This window comes from Eptesicus fuscus, chromosome 19, assembly GCF_027574615.1.
Source record: "Eptesicus fuscus isolate TK198812 chromosome 19, DD_ASM_mEF_20220401, whole genome shotgun sequence".
NCBI classification, from domain to species: domain Eukaryota; kingdom Metazoa; phylum Chordata; class Mammalia; order Chiroptera; family Vespertilionidae; genus Eptesicus; species Eptesicus fuscus.
In genome coordinates this window covers 25989857-26012376 of record NC_072491.1, presented here as the reverse complement: position 1 = coordinate 26012376, position 22520 = coordinate 25989857, and the positions used below count along the sequence as shown (strand labels likewise).

At 38.3% G+C, this 22520-nt stretch overlaps 1 protein-coding gene across 1 annotated transcript in view; it reads left to right on the top strand.

Annotated features, from left to right (window-relative positions):
• Positions 1-22520, top strand: part of ENPP2 (ectonucleotide pyrophosphatase/phosphodiesterase 2) — a 76120-nt gene that overhangs the window by 15441 nt on the left and 38159 nt on the right. The window contains exons 5-11 of the mRNA XM_008143367.3: positions 1175-1235; positions 3758-3855; positions 4081-4160; positions 4850-4969; positions 11925-11980; positions 17503-17568; positions 18354-18426. Of these exons, the coding sequence (XP_008141589.2) occupies positions 1175-1235; positions 3758-3855; positions 4081-4160; positions 4850-4969; positions 11925-11980; positions 17503-17568; positions 18354-18426 (554 nt within the window). The remainder of the gene's footprint in view (positions 1-1174; positions 1236-3757; positions 3856-4080; positions 4161-4849; positions 4970-11924; positions 11981-17502; positions 17569-18353; positions 18427-22520) is intronic.

The window sequence follows — 22520 nt, the reverse complement described above, 5'->3', positions numbered from 1 at the left end:
GCAAATTTTAAAATACTAAAAATAAAAGTTAAAGAAAAAATTTGAGGGAAAAAGCAAATCAGTTCTGAAACATGTGTAGTATTCGGTTGTGGCAAGAAGGTATTACATTAATATTAAATTAGGAAAATTCCCCCTATCCAAATAATCATTGTCACTGTCGATAAAGCATAACTTTGATTGAAAATTTGTTTCCTCTTCCCTTTTACTTCCCTATGTAGTAAATGTACCAATAAGCCACAAAGGCTATTAGATGAGAAAATAAAGAAAAAGTCCGAGGTATCACTGGTCACTGAATCATTAAACCAGCTTTTGCTGGTTTCAGTACTTTTGTGAGGACCATGTGTGCACCCTGGGTTATTACATTTTAAGGGGCGTGGTACTTACTTACACAGTTATTAATACTTAGATTCTTGTTGACCAGGGAGATTTCCAATGCTATTTACATGGGAACAATTTCTCCAAAGTCTTGGTGACAAATTTTACTCACGTTTAAGACTGTGATTTTTGTTTGTTTTACAACAATTTAAGGTAGATTATTTTGATAATTTTCTCTAAAGGAGGCCAGATTTTTTTTTTAAAAAAAATCTGAGTTCTTTCTCTTCTCTGTTCTTAGAAGATGTAGTTCGTGCTCTCAGATCTTGGTGGAAGATAAAAGTGAAAGAGAGCATTGGTTTTTATTCCTAAATTCTAGGGCTGTACACAGATCCACTGGCAAATAATCTATTGCAGTCTTCCAGCTATCGTCCCTGCATAGTCTAAGCTTTTCCTCCCAACCTAAGAAAAGTGGTGCCATGCTGTCTCTGGCTTTGAGATGTTTGTGGGGGGAGGAGGGGGGGATGTTCCATCTAATGACCAAACAGTTTATTTCTGGAGGGAGACAAACATGAAATGTTATTCACTGACGCCACTGGTGTTTTTATCTAGAAACCATTTAGACTCCGAAGGTTCGCGTAAACAGCACTCGGGGTTATTAAACCTCAGATTTCCCATTGTGTGCGGGTGTGCTTGAGGAAGCTAAACCAGACACCAGGCTTTATTTTTGAGTTTCTTTTTAGATGGTGTCCCATCAGCAGCGAATATCAACCAGGACACAGGTCCTGGAATTGTACTCTTCAAGGCTCTGGATGGCACTGATAATTTGATTCACCAATATATTGACCCATTTTCCTTATAGGAGAGTCACATTGGGTAGATGATGACTGTGAGGAAATAAAGACGCCAGAATGTCCTGCAGGGTAAGTGTATTTTATGAATAGTATGAAATTTTATGTATTAATTGATGAACTATCACAGGATATAGATGGGCAAATGCTTAAAAAGGATGTAAAACTGAAATACACTTATACAGGCGAACTTATGAATAATACAAGTCAAAAGCTACAATGTGCATCTTGAAGTAGAGGAATTCACAGAAATATTTTTCCTAACACTTCTGACATACCAAAGACTAGTATTCTCTATTCTCCGACGTAGCTGGAGATTTTACAAAGTGAATCTAAATGTCACTGAAGGAGGAAAGAAACATTTCTGCAGAGACTTGTTTTTTTGGTGTGTTTTGTTCCCCCCCCCCTTCGCCCCAAAGTGCTGCTTTTGCCTTTTTTTGGGGGTGGGGTGGAGGGAAGACTCTAGAACTCAAAAATATCATCTGAGATGGTAACATCTACGAGATGATGTAGAAACTTGACCTACCACCAAAGCAGAGTGACACCCCAATACTCAAGTGGGACCAGCAGAAGGCACTTACTATGCTTTTCAGGAAACTGTTGAAAATTCATGGACCCTTAAAATGCCTGTCAGAAAATAATTTTTCAACAAATGTGTTTTCATAAATGTACTTGTTGGAATAAATGTACTTGTGTTTTTTGTTTTAAGCATAGCTTGGGACACCAAATCTAAGTTTTGTTTTAAATTTATTTTTAAAATACATTTTTATTGATTTCAGAGAGGAAGGGAGAGGGTGAGAGAGATAGAAACATTAATGATGAGAGAGAATCATTGATTGGCTACCTCCCACATGCCTCCTACTGGGGATTGATACCGAAACCTGGGCATGTGCCCTTGACGGAATCGAACCCGGGACCCTTCAGTCACAGGCTGACGCTCTACCCACTGAGCAAAACTAGCTATTATATCTAATCCAAATATTTAGATATTGTCTCAATTCTGGCCTCCTTTTTAACTGTAATGGGCTACCTGAATGTCTTTGGACTGTTAGAATGAGATAGCAATGATTTCTGACTGTTTAAAATGTGTTCAGTTATTTTTGAGGAAAAACCAGTCTAAGTGGTAGAAGCCTTATTAACTGATAATAGTAATAATAATAATGAACTCTCACATAGTATTGCTCTAAATGCTTTATATGTGACTCATTTAAAATATGCCTTTTTATTATGTGGCTTCAAATAATCTCAAGCCTATATTAGCTAAATTATCAGAAACAGTTTTGCTTATAGTTTAGTAATCTCAAGTCTGATTAAATAACTGAATATTTAGAATATAACAAAGGGCCTATTTCACCAGATTCTGCCCTAGTTAGATGTATAGTCTAATCATTACTGATTAAGTTTTAGAGATCTTCAATAATTTAAATTATTTTTGCAATTATTTTATAATTAAACCTAAAATAAATTTTTATTAGTGCTTAGTTCTAGTGACAGGAGTGCTACTGCTATTAATTTTATATCCATCCATCCATTCATTCATGTATGTATGTGATAAATATTTATTGAAGCCCTACTGTGGGTCCAGAAAATAGAAAAATGAATAACACACAAACTGCTTTGAAACTAGTGAAGAAGCTAAACACTTTAACAGATCATTATACTATAATGTAATATATCCTATATAATAATCCTATATAATAAAAGCATAATGTGCAAATCGACCGAACAGTGGACCAGTTGCAGGGGGCGGGGCCAGTGAGCAGGCAGTGCCAGGCCAGCCAAGGCGCTTGCCAGTGGGCAGAGGGAGGGAATGGTGATGGGGGGAGCGGCGACGGGGAGGGGCAATGGGGGGGGTCTACACCGTCCCCTGATTGGCCTGTCCGGTTGCTTCCTGCAGAGGGAGGCCGGTTGCTTCCTGCTGTGGTGGGGTGATGGGGACGGCGCTGTCCCCTGAGCAGGCCTAAGCCATCAGTAGGACATCCCCTGAGGACTCCTGGACTGTGAGAGTGTGCAGGCCAGGCTGAGGGACCCCTCCCCCCAGTGCATGAATTTTTGTGCACCAGGTCTCTAGTATAAATGATAAAAGAGGTATGAATTGATATCTTAAAGCTGTGGTCGGCAAACTGCGGCTCTTTGGCCCCTTTGAGTGTGGCTCTTCCACAAAATACCACAGCCTGGGTGAGTCTGTTTTGAAGAAGTGGCGTTATAAGAAGTTTAAGTTAAAAATTTGGCTCTCAAAAGAAATTTCAATCGTACTGTTGATATTTGGCTCTGTTGACTAATGAGTTTGCCGACCACTGTTCTAGGCAAATGTAACAGCTTTTTACATTGTGTAAAACCTTGTTTGCAATGTGAGAGGCAGCCATGGAGGAAGTACATTAGGGGATATCAGTCCCTTCGCTGGCTATTTTATGACTTTGGCCATTTAGCTCTGGACTTAGGTGCCACAAACGCTATGTGGCTGGAAGCCCAGCAGTGTGTAGGTATCTTTGGTTTCATCTTGGAAATCATTGGTCCCAATTATTGACAATGACTCAGCATAATGGAAACACTGTGGCAATCATTTTTCTAAAGCTTAATGTGTTACATTTCAGGTTTGTTCGCCCTCCATTAATCATCTTCTCTGTGGATGGATTCCGTGCCTCATACATGAAAAAAGGCAGCAAGGTCATGCCTAACATTGAAAAACTAAGTAAGTCATTTTCATACTGTGTTCTCATCTGTAATCCATGATCTGCAAAGTAACTGCTCAGCTATGGGCTTTGAGATCTGTGGACACATGGCTGGAAATGTATTTTGTTATTGGAAATATAAAAGTAAAGATTAACACGTGTCTTTGATGGTTTATAGAATGGGTTTCTATACACGAAGTGATTCCTGCTGGTTCTTTTGTTCTGATCTTAACTTCTGTTTCCAGGGTCTTGTGGCACACATTCTCCCTACATGAGGCCTGTGTACCCGACGAAAACTTTCCCCAACTTATACACTTTGGCCACTGTAAGTATTTTTTCAAATGATATAAATTTAAAGGGCTGATTTCTTCCTGAAATGACTTAAAGGGAAATTTTTTTAAAACATGTTCCTTAGTGTTCAAAGAAAATGTTTCTGTTTCCATCTTATCTGCCTCAGCTGTACACAGTAAATGCCTTTTACAACTCAATGTCAACGTAACTTTAAAACAAACAATTTTTTAGGTACAGTTCTCTCTGAACACACACATTAAACCTCTGAATTTTTAAATAAAAATGTTGACTTAAGGGCTGCTATGTTTTAATTTTCAGATACTTCCATTTCTACCTTGCTTTATTCTTTAAAAACATCCTTAATTATTTAAATTATTTTTTGTTTGGGGTAGAAATAGAACTTAGAGAAAGGAAAAATGTATGTAGATATAAAAATGTTTTTGGAGGTACATAAGTAAATTTCAATGAAAGATTAATTTGGCATAATAAAAATTGTTGCCATCTTATTAAATTGCAATAGTTGCCAAATATTAAATTTCTTTATAATAATGTCAAGTTTATCAGATGACTTAAAATCAGTCCATAGGTAATATTTATGTTTGCTCAGACACATATACTTTTAGAAATTGTTTCTATAAAACCTTCTATGATAAGAAAATTTATAATAGAACTAATGTGGGTGGATTATTGTTACTTTAATGATAACTTTCCTTTTACTCAAAGGGGCTGTATCCAGAATCACATGGAATTGTTGGCAATTCAATGTATGATCCTGTATTTGATGCCACTTTCCATCTTCGGGGGCGAGAGAAATTTAATCATCGATGGTGGGGAGGTCAACCGGTAAGTTTTGCATTTTTGGGTGTGTGTCTGTGCATTGAAACATTTCATCCCCAAATTGGTTACCAACAAAAGAGGTGCATATAATTTTCTCACACTTAGCAATGTTTCTTTCTTTTATTATTATGTATATATCTGTAGGTGTATGTGTGTACATAATATACAGGATGGGGTAAAAGTAGGTTTGTGAGTACATAAATAATTTATTCTTGTATTATTTTTTGTATGGAAAATAATATAATTAATAAAAATAATACTAGAAAAAACTGTATTTTGTGTACTCACAACTGTAAACCTACTTTTGCCCCACCCATGTATATAATATGTATGTGTATCTGTATTTATACATGTATGATGTATTTCTATAGGCATGTATATACATGTGCATTTATAATGTATATATACAGATATTTATGTGTCTATGTGTGTACTTTTATGTGCGGTTTTGATTATAAAAGCGTGAGATGAAAATATCTTCATTAGGGTGATAGTGGTGGAAATGCTGACGCAGGGATGAATTTCAGAAACATTTTGAAGAAGGAATAGCCAGATCTTAATGATTTATTAGATTTGGGGGTACAATGAGAAAAAGGAGTGAATGACTATAACTACCCCAAAATTTTGGCCCAGGTGACATGTGAACAGAAATAAAGAACTCAATGAAAAAAAAAAAATAGAACTCAATGAAACCCACAGTAATTTAATTTTTTTTGTTTGTTTAACCCAATTTTTTAATTTTTTCAAAGTCTTGAAAGTTCCATATAATATGTGGAATCCTACCTTGCTGCTGGACCAGAAAATTAATACTTTGAAAGAAATCATCCTATTTACTTCAGATTAAATGGTTGGGCAGAAAGTAAAAAGGGGTGTAGATGGCTTTCCACATAATATTTTTCTGTGACTGTGTGCTTGGTTAGGCAGTTGCTTTGGTCAGACATGAGCAAAGCAGCAACACAGGGCAATGGTTGTTGAAAGTACAGAACTGACTGAGGGTAGAAGGATTAGAATCCCCACAGGAATACAACCCGGTACACATAGTCAATCAGAAACCTGTGGAAGAAGAATGGCAAATGGTTCCGTCTCATGTCAACTGTGATTGGGGGCTGTGTCTCCCTGGGGTACTGGTTAGGAAAGAGACCTCTGTGGCATCACCATGGCAAGAAGAGTGGACAGGGGCTGCACACATCCATGTGTTTACCATCCTGAAATGATCTCATACCTGGAAATGTTTGCTGCTATCTGTGGGCAAAATAGAGAATATGAAGTAAGAAGAAAAAATGGTACTGCTCTATGAGAAAAGGTCACGGTGAAAAAATATTCGTATCGCATAATAAGTCAGCATACAAGGCTAAATATGGACTTTTCATTAAAAAAATAAATATTGGAAGACTTCCTGTATGTCTGTAGAAATGTTTCTTTATAGTAGAAGGCCTGATTCTGCTGTCTTTATTCAGGCTGCACTCCCAGAAGTCTAGGATGACCTAGATTGTGAACATTGTGAAATTTGTTTACAGGGTGGATTTCACACACAGAGTTTATGATAGAGGAACAGTGTATGTGTAAATAAAATGATTGAAATTAGAACTCCATCAAGCTGTTGCTAGTTGGTCTTTTACATTAATTTTGTCATGGAAGCAGACTTGCCTGGAACCACAAAGGATATAGAGATAAATAGTAATTTTATCAAATTGGATCGCCTTACACCAAATGTTGACATTAGGTTTCCTCTGGGTTGACATGACTCAGAAGATGAGTCCACACATTCACTAACTTCTGCAGAAACGGAGCAGAGGGATCGCTGTTAACCGGCCCAGTGAAGTGAAGCCTCTGTCTCCACTGTGTTTGCCTGTTTCCTTAATGACGCTCAAAGTTGACACATTTGACCAAGTTTAGTCCTCTCCTAATGCTGACCAAGATTTGTGGTGAAACTGATTTTGCTTCTATCTTCTGGAACAAGACACCACCATAAGAATTCCAAGGAACATAGTAGCTATAATTTAAAAACATATTTTATTGAAATTTGGCCTATAGGAAAAACATATGGGCAGAAACTATAAAAAAAACTACAGTATAAGAGCATAAGATACTACAAATAGTATAAGAAGAGTTACACTTTAATAAATACTTCTTAAACATTTATATCCTCCTCTCAGAGGCTTGTACATTTCATAAAATCACCAGTGAAAAAATAATTGGAATAGAGAGAATATTTATAAAAATATAATTAAAATCTTTATAAAAAATAAAAATCTTAGATAATTAAGTTAAACTCAAATTATTTTACAGAGTGATGAAACCAGGAAAGTCATTTGGCTAAATAATATAGAGGTCAGATTAAATGGTGAATAAGAATCACTCTTAACCTAGTTTAAAATCTAATAAGATGAGATGAGGCATTTGTACAGTGTCTATTTGAAAATTTGAATCTCACCATTAGGCTCCCCAAAATAATTTCTATAATTTAATTTCATCTTTTTAAAATCTTGATGTAGCCACTTCAACAAAAGTCGAGTCTGCTTTTAATTTGTCCATCTTTAGAATGCGCTGTTAAAAGTTGTCACTCACTCTGTGATCCTACATTTCCCATACATATTTTAATGGAATTTCTTTTGTTGTTTTAAGATTTATTTACTTTTTTCTCATTACAAATGTTCGGTACTCTTAATGAAGTTTTTTTTTTGTTTTTTTTTTTTAAGTGTGTTTGTTTTCAAAATCTCTCTGCTGTAATCCTGCAATTTCTCATACTGAGATATCTCAGTGGGCAATTCCCTGTTCAGTTTAAATCTGGACCTGAGCAAGGTGGAGAAGGAATGAGACTCCAAGGGGCCCACTACATGTGGGCATCTGAGAAACCATTCCAACGCCCCACCAGATGTGCAATCTTTTAAAGCCCTAATTTCTGGAGTAAGGCCTTTCTAAGAGGAGCAGATACATTATCATCACTTCTCCAGTTGCTAGGCTCACTGCTGTTTCCTACCAGTATCCTATCTAATAAAAGAGCAATATGCAGATTGACCATCACTCCAACACACAAGATGGCTGCCCCCATGTGGTCAAAGATCCTGCCCCCATGTGGACACAAGATGGCCACCACAAGATGGCCAGCAGGGGAGGGCAGTTGGGAGGGACCAGGCCTGCAAGGGAGGGCAGTTGGGGGCAATCAAGCCTGCAGGCAAGGGCAGTTAGGGGTGACCAGGCCGGCAGAGGAGGAAAGTTGGGGGTGACTGGGCCTGCAGGGAAGGGCAGTTGGGGGGGACCCAGGCCTGCAGGAGAGAGCAGTTGGGGGGACCTGGCCTGCAGGGGAGGGCAGTTAGGGGTGACCAGGCCTACAAGGGGAGGGCAGTTAGGGGCAACAGGCTGGCAGGGGAGCAGTTAGGCATCAATCGGGCTGGCAGGGGAGTGGTTAGGGGGTTATCAGGCTGGCAGGCAGAAGCGGTTAGGGGCAATCAGGAAGGAAGGCAGGCGAGCAGTTGGGAGCCAGCAGTCCTGGATTGTGAGAGGGATGTCCGACTGCCCATTTAGGCCCGATCCCACCAGGCAGACGCTTTAGGGCTTTGATTTCTTTATTTTATTATTCTCAGGAACTAACCCACAGCCTGACACATGTAAGTGTCCCACTTCTGCATTTTGGATAGATATGTTTTGCACCCCCATTTGCCTGTACTTCCTTCCTCTTCTTCATCACTCACCTTCTTTGACCCTAACCACCTGGAAAGAGCCACACTGGTCCATAGTATCTTCTGCTGGATCATCCCACAGACTTCACATCCTTCGTTTGTTCTGACTCTAATCTCAATGATTGGTTTACTCCTGCTGGTACCGGACCCCCATCCTTCCCTCAGGTCTCCCAGAAATCAATGTATCCCAGGTCTGTGCCTTTGAATGCAAAGGAGTCATTTCTCTGCAAAGAACTGCTTAGAAAGACTACAACAGTGATTCATGTTTTTGAAAAATGTGTTTTGCTTATTTTCTTTTTCAAAACTCCTCGCCTTCTCCCACAGCTGCATCTTTTACTTAATTTGAGAAAGTGTTCGATTTCACATTTAAATCCTTCTGGTTGCAGTGGGAAAGCTCCCCCCTCCCCCAATAACATATCAAGAGGGTACAATATTATTCCCACTTGTATCTTTTTCAAACTCTAGTATCTAGGACACAAATGTTGAAAATTGTCTCTTGATAAAGCAGGGAAATGGAAGAAATATTGGGATTAAAGGCAGGTGTGTCTAAACCCAGTGTCTACTCAGCTCATTTTTTTTTTTTTAAGCTGTGTTGTTTTACCAACCACTGAGGAAATTTACATTGCATTTATATTCAGGGAAATCATAATTCCACTTCTCTGAATTAACAAGGAACTAGGAATTTGTCTCTCATTTCTCTCTTTTATGGCCCTAGGGGCTCTACTTCACTTTCCTTCTTTTGGGCCAATGATATAGTGCCTTTTTTTCTCTGTAACTACTAGATTTAACTTTAAATACATATGACTTACAAAGGAACTTTTCTGGCTGCTTATGATCTGCCGTAACTTAAGCATTCTCTATGTTTCAGTCTGGTGCCATTGGCCAACCCTTGACAGGCCGGCTTCATTACTGCTGGAATTTGTTTGAGATTTTTAAATGTGTTTTTAAAATTTTAAGTATTTGCTCTTATTTGTTCTCTTTTTGCATTTTTCTAACCATGCTGCCAATTTCCTTTTAGAAAAATTCTCCCAGAAAGCAGGGAGAAATATTTTGCTTCTTCCCTTTTTTTTTTTTTGAGAAGAAATAAACATTTTGAACTTTGACATTGTCTTCATCGTTCACATTGCTCTTTATACAATTGGTTACTTTTTTTCTTGATTACGAAGATGTTACTTGTCACTGCAAGAATTTGGGAAAGTTCAGAAAAGTATAAAGAACAAACGATCTTGGTTTTGCCATTGGGATACGTCTAGCACCCCATCTTGTGTCTTCTCTCCCAGTGCTCTCTCCTTGCACCCCCAAGAAGCCCACTTCTGGTGATCTTGTGCCTTGAGTGTTACTGACTGAAAGTTATTTATAGGGCTTCCTGTTGCCACGATAATGCCAACATCAGCATGTATTCCACAATACCAACATTTGAAAGTGCAGGGTCATCATTTGACAACATTGCATTAAAAAAAAAATCCATTAGAAAACCCCATATTGATCTTACATTTCATATCTGCCAAATATTGCCTAGTACAGCTTTCTTGAAAATAGCAAGCCACTCAATTTTCAAGAAAGTTGTTTGGAAATGAATACTCTAAGCTGTGTCCCTGAAATAAAATTAAGTATGCAAACTTAACTGGTCTCTCCAGGATCTGATGTGGTGTTGAGGACCAGTGGGGTGTCTGGCACTTAGTTTGAGTGCATCTACTTGCTCATGGAGGTGCTGGAACATGAATGAATGAAAGTCCAGGGCACAGTTTGAATCCTGGTTGGGCTGGGGCACCCGGGCATGCCAGAGTTAGTACATAAGGTGGAAATATACTCTGGACCAAACACTTCTTGGAGCAAGCTGAGATCCTTATCTCTCAGATCCATCCCCATGGGACCCCACCTCTGTCAGTCTGAGGACATCCGGGATCTGACAGGGTGTGTATGCTCTCCTGCCCCATCCCTTGCTTGCCAACTGCAACAGCTGCAATTTGGGGGGCTGAGGATTTTTGCGCGCCTCCCCCCCCCCGACACACACCCCCCCAAGGAGCTGGGAATCTGCAGTACTCTCCCAGGCCAGCCATCTCAAACCATGGCCTTCTGGAACTATGGCTGAGCTCCTCCATGCCTTACATCTCCCAATTACCACTTTGATCACAAAAACCAAAGGTTTTCGCTCGAGTCAGTAAGACACACTCTCAAAGTCTGGATGCAATGAAACCAGGAAAGGGAGTGGCTACGATTCCTAGATCATTTTTTGCTTCGGTCTTATAACAGACAAGCCACTCTTTTCCTTCCTGTTTGCCTCCTAAAGTGAGTGGGTTTCTTCTCACAGACTGCTCTTCAATGGGACACATCCTAAGCTGTTTTTAACATTCCTAGAATAACTGGATTGTATTTCTTTCCATTATTGCATAATAATTAAGATTAAAATTAATCAAATGTTTACCAAATGCTAAGACACTGTTTTAAGGCCTTTAAATGTATTATGCCCTTACAGCTTAGAATAAGCCTATGTGCTAGGGAATATTACCTATATTTTAAAGGAAACTGAAGCACAAGAGCTTAAGTCACTGGAGAACTGCAGGCTGGTAAATGACAGGGGAAAGGCTTAAAATCCAGCCACCTCGCTGCAGAGCTCAGGTTCTTAACGGCCCTATCTCCTGCCTGACAACCGCATGGGCTGGAAAGAATATTTTAAAAACCTTAATGAAATGCTTGGTTCGCCTAACTTATTCCAGGAACTTATTCCTAAAATTCCATTCCCTAACAGGCTAAGTAAAAGATACAAAGGAAAATCCAGAATAAAAATAAATAAATAACCTTTCTCTTCCTCTTCATTCACTTAGTTTAAAACAAAACGAGACAAAGCTAGGTTTCGAGATCCTGACATCTGTGTGCCAAATTGAGCTTCTCCTCTGTAGGATTTCACTAGTAAAGGAAACATATGGTCCACTCCTGGGTCCTTTGATGATCCGAATTCTGCCGTATACGTGCGATGTTCAGAACAATGATCAGACAAGAAAGGTACAGAAGAGACTTTTGAGATGAAATAAGAGTTTTTAAAAATGCCACTAGCATCAGGGCAGAGCTTTTGAAAGCTGTTGCAGCGAACAGATCAAATAACATTTATGGAAATAATGATTCTGATTTCCAGATGTGAAAAAAAAATCATTGCAAATAATGTGAAATTTATGGTGTGGGTAAAGTATCAGATAGCTGATCTAATATGCTTTAAAACTTTTTTTTTTCTTCCTTGACCAAAGCTCAGAACATGTTATAAGGCTCTTATTTTTCCTCATTAGCTATGGATCACAGCCACCAAGCAAGGGGTGAAAGCTGGGACATTCTTCTGGTCTGTGTAAGTTACCTTTATTTTGTCAATGTTTGTAAAATTACAGTGATGACTGAGTTTGTGAAACATTGATTCAATTTTATTTCATTTCAGTTAAATGGAAAAGTGCATGAACTTACAAAAATTTTCTGATTCAAAATAGCCTTCCAGTTATTTTTTCCAGAGATCATCTCTCCATCCCCCCTTCCACCTCCTTCTCCCACCCTCTCTTCCTCTTCTATCTCTCTTTTATCCCATCTTTTCTTAATCAAATGTAAGGAAGATTTTCTCTTCCTCTTCTAGTCATTCCTTAAATTTCTATTCCCTTTCATGGGTTTTTGATAACTTGCCACCCAGGGAATGTGTATTTGTCTTTGTTTATTGCCGTGGTTTGTATTAGTATTTTCTATAAATACTAGAGGCCCAGTGCACGGATTCGTGCACCAGTGGGGTCCCCCGCTGGCCTCTGCCCTCTCACAATCCGGGACCCTTTGGGGGATGTCGGGTTGCTGGTTTCGGTCCAGTCCCCACATGCCAGGCTGAGGGACCCCACCAGTGCACGAATCCATGCACTGGGCCTCTAGTATGCATATAAGCTCTTTGGTTAGTCTCTTCCCACCCTTCCTCTCCTCCTTCCCTCTGAGATTCATCAGTCTGTTCCATGTTTCCATGCCTGTGCATTGAGCTTCTGCCCCCTGGTGGTCAGTGTGCATCATAGCTACTGGTCGAACGGTCGAATGGTTGAATGGTCACCGAGGCTTTTAGATAGATAGATAGATAGATAGATAGATAGATAGATAGATAGATAGATAGATATTCTAACCTTCTATATTTATTTTGGCTCACAACTTTAAAAATGTAGTGTGAGCTCAGGCTGATATAGTGGTGTAGATAGTGGATATTCCAGACAGGAGGCAGGGGAAGCCTCGATTTTCACCCCATTTTCCTACTAAACCCCAGGATTTCCCTAATTAGGAAAATGGGACCACTCCACCCCCCAGGTGCTGGGGAGATTAGTAGTTAATGTTCATAAAATAGAAGAAACTTACCTAATAAAAGTGCCAACATGTTGATTATTTTTAAGCCCTTGGTAAGAAAAGGAATCTGTTTTGACTTTCATGGGGATTTTGTTCCTCCTGAGATGTTCTTTCCATCTTTTTTTTTTTAAACCACCTAAAGCTGTTTCCATGTTTGCCCCATATTCCTTAACAAAAATCTGACTATTCTATAATAGTAGTGTGCTGACAGCAATCACAGGTTTAAATTAATCCAGAGTGGTACTGTCTATATTCTCCAAATTCAGGAATAAAAGTAGCTTTTTCAGATTTGAATGGTTAAGTTGTAATTGGGTTTGGTGATTTGAAATGAAGACAGAGGACTCCTTTAAAAGTCTTTTTTCCCTTTTTTAAAAAGAAGTTTTCTGAGTTGAGAAATACACACGGGCACGTCAAACACTTTACGTAAATGGCATGTTGATCTACTAGCTTTTAATCCTATGCATTACTTTTTCTTTGACCCTTGACTGTCATAGATGCTTATAGAAGTGATTTTTTCTGTTGGACAACATATTTGCCTGGCAAAATGGAGAGGAGCCAACAATGTAATTAATACTTAGTCCCTGCCCTTACCCCCCAAACTGCTGTAAAGCTTTATTGAAAAGGCCCAGTGTCTGGTTCTGAATGGCCATTTTCTCCACCCATTTCCAACCACTTATAAGAATGTGGCTTTTGAGTGCTCCAAAGATGTCTGTGGTTTTGTTTTGCTTCTCAGGCCATTCTTCTTGTATCTATATCTTAAAAATGATTTGGATTCATTTTTTTGTTTTCCTTTTAAAATACCTTTTTGTAACTTAATAAAAACATGGTCATATTTCCAGTTACTTAATGGAATATGTGTCAAGGAAATCTACACATAGTGCCTTTAGAAAAAAATTTAATTTAAAACCTGATTCAAACCATAGACTTAGAAGGCCATCTTTTTAACATGATTCTGTTCTGCAACCTAGATAATTCTTGCCTTTTAAGTGATAGTATTTCATTTCAAAATCATCCTCAGCTGATACTGTTGCATTTTTAAAAAATGTCAATTCATGTCCAAGGGCAGCAATTCCTTTTATATATGAGTGTTTAGATTGATTCTAATGACAGCTCTGCCACTTAATAGATTGTTGACCTTGAACAAGTGATGTAATTTCTCATTAAACCCATGTCCTCATCTTTGAATGGGAATGGTAGTGCCTTCATCATAGGATATTGTGAAAATAGAATGAGTTAACTTATTTAAAGTGCTCAGTAGGAAAGTTAGCACATAGAGAACAACCAATAAATGCTATTTTTCTTTTATACATTATCTCTTTAACATGACCAGACAATGGCTATGTATGTCCTAAGGTAATTTGTTTTCCTTTATTACTAAATACCTTATCTAGTCCTTCATTTTGCATTCCTCTTTTTTTTTTTCCTGACCATGTCCAGTGTATGAGGTCTCATGACAAATTCTGTATCAGTCAGTGATGGTCACAATGACAGCATGAACCCTATTTTCATTTCTGTGTGGACATACATTCTTCCTTTGTCAGATATGTTTGTGTTGACTCTGAATTGTATTTTAAACACTAATGGGTAAGGGCCATGTTTTTTTGGTCTGTGGTTACTTCATAAAGATAATCTAGACTCCTAGGAAATTTAGATACCACTTTGCCCAATACCTCATTTTTTGAGATTGGGATACTAAGGCTTAGAGAGGTAAAATGTTGTGCTCGAGGTCATACTTAGAATAAATACTCAGGCCTCCAATGTTGTCATCTTACACTCTTAACACACACACACACACACACACACACACACACACACACACACTCAGTCCTGCCCAGGAAATCATAATGACCTGCTTATCTTTCTAAGCAGAGAATGGTAACTCCTCTGTAAGAGTTGTGTGTTTGTGTGTGTGTGTGTGTGTGTGTGTGTGTGTGTGTGTGTGTGTGTTTGGTTTTTTGGTGTTTTTTTTTTTGGTAGGAGTATCTTTTATCTTTAATTTTATTCCCACAAATAGCTTGAACATAATAAGCTTTTAACAAATATTTTCTGAATGAGTATATAATCTCTTAGGACCTGTGAATCCAGTACGTAATTGTAAAAGCTAACATTTTTTAGACTCTTTCTATGTGCCAGGCACTGTTCTAAATGCTTTATATAAATTATGTCTTTTAATCCCTACAACAGTCTGGTAATATTATTACCATCATTTTATAGAGGTACAGAAGGGGTAGGTAACTTGCCAGTCTCATCACCATCACATGTGGAGTCGGGATTCAAACCCAGACATTCTGGCCTCTGAGTTGATGTTTTATTCCCTGCCCCCTACTGGCCAAGCACCCTGTCCAAGGAAAGCCTTAAAGGGTGAGAACATTCTGAACTGGACACAAATTCTAACAGTTTGTATTTTTCCATTAGCATCAAATGAGTTCATCAAAGTCCATTTTTATGACTTAATGCCGATTACATAAAATAAAGCAGCTTGTACGTAGGTAGTGAAGTAAGATAAGATGAAAAGGCATTTGCTTTTTTTTTTTTTAATTAGGAAAGAATTCAAAATATGTAATTATTTTGTTCAGGGGATTTCTAAGGCTGACAAATTAAATATCTTATGTGATTAACCTGACTTTGCTATGCCTATTTCTAATTCAATTATAAGATATAATAAGCGGGGCCACATTTATTCAATTGGAATTTGCTTACGTGAGGACTCATTTTATGGTAAACATGATTTTCTGGGTAGAATGGTTTGGACAGAGAGAGACCCCTTGAGAAGTGAAAATCCCTAGTCTATCAGAGAAGGCTGGAGTGGGTGGGGGTGGGGATGGGGGAGGCTGCTTGTTTAGAGATCCCGCCAACCCCAGCCTTCTACCATGGCTCTGAAAATTTGTCTTTCTCCATGCTCTCTCATGCTCACATCCACAAGGAGTAAATGTTTAAATGGCTCACCCAACATTCCAGGATACATTTTTAATAGTTTTAAAGATACGTTTTAGGTTCACAGAAAAATTGAGCAGTTGGTACAGAGATTTCCTGTATACCCTCTGCCCCACACATGCATAGTCTTTCCCATTATCAACATCCTTCACCAGAGTGGTACATTTATTACGAGTGATGAGTCCGCATCGACACATCATTATCACCCAGAGACCGTAATTTACACTATGGCTCACTCTTGGCCACAGGGATTTTTACTAACCACAGTTAAACTTGAGCTTTAGTTTGAATTCATCATAAACATACTCTAATACCCAGTGTTGGATGGCTGAGCAGAAAAGCATGCTGTGCTCCTTGTTGGGAAAGAATAAGCATATTTCCCTATGAATAAAGACATCACTCAGCTTGTGAGCATCTGAAGGAAACTCTCCCAAGAATGCATTGCTGTCATGTTAGCCAAGAACTCTTTAGGCAAGTGCCAGATTTAGGGTAATTATATTTCAACAGAAGAATGAGACTTAAAACACAAAAGTCATTGTGGATGAAGATTATACCCTTTTTGTCAGGCTCATAATTATATGTGCCATTCCTGATAGATTTTTATAGAGCCCGAAGAGAATTTCAAGAATGCCTTTCTAAACCCCTTATTTGTAGAGGAGGAACGTAAAGTTTCAGGTTAAATCATGTTTCTAAAGACATATATATGTTTAGAGAGAGTACGATAACTAATTCTGATCATTAATAAAAATAAGGTTTCTTTTTAATACTTACTAAGGGCTAGAAACTGTACATGCCCTTTGCCTGTCTTGTCTCATTTCATCTTTACAGCCAGTTAGCGTAGGGTGTTTTGCTATTATCTTTATTTTACTGATAAGTAAACTGAGGCCAAAAGAGGTCAAAGAGGCTTAGAAGTCAAGAAAAGTCACACCACCTTCCACAGGCAGATTGGACCTGGCCTGGTAGCTCAGTTGGTTAGAGCTCATCCCGATATCCCAAGGTTGTGCGTTTGATCCCCTGTCAGGGCACATATAAAAATCAACCAATGAATGCATAAATAAGTGGAATAACAAATTGATGTTTCTCTCTCTCTCCAAAATCAATTAAAAAAAAAAAAGATTGAGGATGTAAATCTCGGTCCCTCTGTGGCCACAGCTAACAGCTTTACCCACTAAATGGCAAAGATTCTGAGCCCTGGGTCCTTCCTGCCTGCAGCCTAGTCTCTGATCAGCAAGGCAGGTTCCTCATTTGACTGTGAATCAGTTTCCAGTCTCCTTTGTGGTTGAGCAATGTAATATGTTGCAAATGGAAATGGAAGTTCAAACACTGATTTGAATGAGGCTCTTTTACGATAATGAAGTGAAAACAGATGGTGGTAATTAGAGAGCACTTGGCCTGGGTGCAAGAGCAAGTGCTCAACAGGCTGGAGCTTGTTGACACGCAATCTCCCATCATGCTTTGCTTGTTATTATCCTACAAAACTCCCATCATGCTTTCTTTGTAATATCCTACAAAACTCCCATGTGTTTTGGTTATTACCGTACAGAACTCCCATCATGCTTTGCTTGTTTTACTTTCCAGGGTCATCCCTCACGAGCGGAGAATATTAACCATACTGCAGTGGCTCACCCTGCCAGACAACGAAAGGTATCTGTTTCCCTCTTACTGATTTTTCCTTCCCTTTCCTCAGTATATTTTAATCTTAGGTTAGAATTGGGTAAAAACAAATAAAACAACAACAACAACAAACAGGCTGTGAAATAGAAGCACAGCCAAGGTTTGGTATTATTAAGTTTTGTGGTTCTTAGCCTTAAGCTTTACTTCCCTAAGAAGATACAATAGACTAGGTTATTGGGGAGCATTTAATTACATGGATTACTACAGCTATTAATCCTGGCCGCTACCACATATTTTAAGGGAGTCCCTGGCTTGGATAAATGAACCAACTGCATTCCAAGGATTGGGGAAGCAGTAAGACTGACTTTTCCCTTTAATGGAGCTGCTGATTGCGTGGCCCCTGGGAATTGTCACTGGGCTGTATTATCTTGAGGATCAAAGACCTGCATGTGTGTTCAGATTTTTCTCGGTGACTTTTTTTTCCTTTGTGAATTTTGATTCCTAAAGGCTGTACCAGGCAGTTACTGCCTTCAGGAATCAAAGGGATGGTGATATTTTATTTCCTCTTTCATCCTGGTGGTGGTGGTGGTGGTGGTGGTGGTGTGTGTGTGTGAGTGTTGGGAGTGGTGGATGTGGAAGCAATAGAAAACAAAATAAAACAAAAAACAAGAACGTGATGTTTTCCATGGTAAAATTAAAAGTGGTTGGGAGATTAACCTGATATGAGAGGATTAAAAAAAAATGTGTAGGAATGTTCGATGTTCTTTGTTATATGTGGTTTGGGAGAGATTCTGAACCTTCCTATTTTCCTCTAGGCCTTCAGTCTATGCCTTCTATTCAGAGCAACCTGATTTATCTGGACACAAATATGGCCCTTTTGGCCCTGAGGTTAGTAGCTTACCATCTGCCTGCAGGGAACCTGTGTCCCTGGGCTACCTGATCTATGACCTTATTTCATGATTTGTACAAAGTCTCTCAGGGTGTACATACTCAAAGAATTATGAGACTAAAATCATTTTAAAAAATCTTCAACATACTTGTTTCTCTTGCAGGGATTTCACTTCAGATTGTTTTGATACTCAAATAGATTTTAAATTTGGAGTTGATGGGAGGGGTATAGTCCATCCTTGCAGGCATTAGTCAAAGGGTGAAGGATGGGGAAGGGCTGGCATTTTCCATCACTGGGACAGGAATGAAAAGGAACCTGGAGATAAAACCTGCAGCATAAAACATTGCAGCTGACTTTCAACTCCATTAAAATTATTATGCAGTTCAGATAGGGTACGTCAGCTACAATCAACCAGGCATATGTTATAGCTTTGTAAACTTTTTATTTGATAAATTTTGACATTGGCATATACCTGTGAAACCATCACCATGATCGAGAGTATGAACATGTCCATCACCTCCAAAAGTGAAATAAGTTCTTAATGGAGAAAAATGCTGTTGAATGAATCTAGTTAGCAGAGCAATGTGACACCCTTTATCAAACACTAATATGTGGTAGAAGACAATCTGTAAGGTAGTAGCCAGTATAACTTCAAATTCAGGAGGGGAAGAGGATGGGATGTTTTATTATGTTCCTCTTTCATCTAGAGATGGAAATCTTCCAGTGTTTCAGCAATGATCATTTAAAAATTCCATGACATTTGCAAAGCCAAACCTTTGAAGATTTTCAATATTTCCCACTACTCATTCTTAGTAGAGTGATGAGGACTACACCAACATAATAAAACTTGATTCTGGTTGAGAAATCATTTAAAAACATTGTTAATGGAAATTGCCTTCAATTCCATTAGGCCATGACAACACTGTTGGCTATAATTAAGTTCATTGTGTTCAGCATAGAATGAATAGGATAACTGTAATACAGATAATACTTGTTTTAAATATTTTTGAGCAAAATGCAGCATGTTTAAGCAAAGACAGTAAATTCCAGAGAGCCATAAGTATTTCTGAGTGCATTCACATTATGTCAGTGGTGATTTTTTAAGCACTGGAAACTAATGGCTATTTAAAACCATTCTTAGTTTGCCTTAAATCATTGAAGTCATATAAGTCTGATGCTCTTTTTCCTATCCCTTTGATGTTCAACCAGTGTTGCATGATTATGAAACACAAATGATAAAATGAGATAAACATCTGCATGCATGAAACACAAACTTATTTTTGCCAGAGCAAGCCTGGCTGTTTTATCTTAAGGATGTCTTTCTTTGAGATTAAAGTGAACAAATGGAACCACATTTTATTAAAATGTTAAAAAAAAGTAACCTCTAAGCAGTTCCATGTGCCCTATTTAAAGGTCCGACTTTAAGTAGATAATGACATCCCCTGAAAGACCCTGTGGCATAGGCAAAATAGGGATTTGGGGAGCCACTTGGTATAACCATGCTTTTAAAAGCATGAGGCTGAAACTTAAAGAGGTTTAGGGCTGCTCAAGTTGCATGGCTGATAAGTGACCTTAGAGATAGAACCTCAGAACTTCCAACTCCCAGACCAGGGTTCTTCCTCTGGAATCATTTAACCCTCCTTCAGTCCAGGAGATAAGCAGAGTGGTCAGTTAATAACTATGTTCAAATTATACAAGACATTTATGTCAGAATTTGGCTTTTTACAGTAAACTCTTGTAATCCTCATTTTCTTAAAAGTTGTATGGGTTAGTAATAAACATTCTTTTTAAATGGACCTCTCTGGATTTCTAATATGTGTAGTTCAGTTATGATTACTTACTTTAGTGTATGTGTGTATGCTTTAATTAAGAAATAAACTAGAAAGTTTTTTAATGTTACCGAGCCATGATAAATGAAGCATAATATAGGATGTTTTAATTTGTTGTAATGATGGGTCTATGCTCATTTTGCTCATTAGTTTATAAACAGATTTTTCTTGTACCATTTTTTAAATTAAGAGTTGGAAGTATTCAGGAATGCTATGTTCTTTTTAGTATTAATACTTCTTATAACTAGGATATTCTCACATATTTACTGGGTATAACAGTCTGAATTAGATCTATTGGAATATGTCTTCAGTTATGATAACCTGGTAACCTGGTCACTTTCTTCTCTTAATACGAAGGATATTTCCAGATGTCACTATTTTTTATTTGGTTCTAGGAATCTTATTTTTAACTGAAAGAAAAAAAAAAAAGACAGTTTATACTTTAAAACACAAAACCAAAACAAGCCAGCAAAATCTCTCTTTTGTTATAGACAAAATTGGTTTATATACCTATACATCCACCATATACATTTATTGTGCATGTAAAGGTTATATTAGCTGCAGTATTATTTTTAAAATCAGGTACGTGCTTTCTTTTCCATCAATGAGAAAATATTGAAATTTGAAATTTCATTGAAATGATTCAATCTAGCAAAATGGTTTGTGCTGTATTCAGTTGAAGTTTGTACTTTCTTGCTTAATTGAGTATACTTTTTTTTCAGGACAATTCTCAAAGGCTATTCAATTAGCTGACCAAACATTGGGCTAATAGTTTCAAGAAATGGTGTATTATTGCTCCTGGTTTCATAGTGTAATGGTGAATGTTCAGAAATATGCTTGCTTTTGATTATTGGCGCAACCTTTTTCTCTTTGACCTTCTATGCTTCCTCTGTGACCCCTTGTTCGGCTGCTCTTCCAGGCCTAGAGGCAGAGCTTTGGCTGGCTAGTGACTACCTTCAGATGGCAAAGGATCCTGAAAAGCAGGGAAATTTGCCCCTCTCCCTCCCGTCTTCTTAATAACCTCAGGCTAAGTCTTCTCAAGTCAGACTAAAAAGTATGGCTGGTCAGTGAACACTTAGCTTCCGTCTACCTCTAACATTCGAAGAAGGAAATACATGCAATATAATCACTGGATGAAAACTCATTTTGACTAAATCCTGTTCCTCCCGCTGCTCCTCTAACCCGCTGCAATCGGAAGGGCCCGCCTTCAGAGTCTTCGGAATGTTGAGGTCTCTTGCAAAAAATGGCCGGGTGTCTGATAGGCAGACTTGAGCTCTAGCTGAATGTATTCGGTGGCCATGAAATGAGAAACCCTCTTTTTCCTTTGCTTCTCTTCTCATGGAGAATTGCCTAAAACTAGAAGCATTTTAAAAAAATTACCAAACTCTACCAGAGTCTGTGGGGCTGTGTCTTTCAATCGCTCTGTGGGAGAGCGAGGATGAGACAGAAATGGAAGTGCCTTTGCAGTTGCTTGCTCTGGAAACAGTGAAATCGCATGGCAGATGGCCTCCTCTGTGGATACACTAACATTGTTCCTCCTTCTGCCCCTTCTTGCATCTGAATGAGTCTCTGGACAGTCCTACTGAGAGAAATCAGCTAGGTAAACAGCAGAGCTTGCTGCTTGAATTCACCTTTGCACCATCAGCAAATCAGGGGCCTGGTTTTCTCCAGCATCTGGGAAGTCCCAAAAGGTTATGTTCCTTATGCAGTTTATGCGTTGGCATTTATTGCTCTCTAGATTTTCAAAACAAGATGCATAGTACTGCCACTCCCCCCAAAATGGGTTTCTGATAGAGTATAAGTTTACTCTTTTTTGATATGTGTACTAAGATGAAGAGATATTGATGACTTTTTACATTTTATCTCATTATACAAGAGAATTTTTTTAAAAAGACAGTTCTACTTATGGTTATCTCATGGCTTGTAGGTTGTCTGTATTAGAAACCTAAATTATCAGTGACAAGTTCTCTCTCCTGCTGAAAGTCCTGATTCGTGCAAGTACATTCATGACCAAGGAGGATTGCTTATTATTTATGTTTTAGTTTATCCTTGGTTTTAAAATTTTTCCTGTTCCTTGCCAAGAACACTTGCTTTGATATAGTTGGTGGTGTGAACAGATAACTATCAGATTCTGAACTGGAACCACCTACGTGAATCCCACTGTCACCTTGAAATAACCACCTGACGAATATTCTATTTAGTTTTCAGCTAGTACTTTTTAGATGGAGAGCTCTTCATAACCAAGATCCAGTCTCTCACTAAAG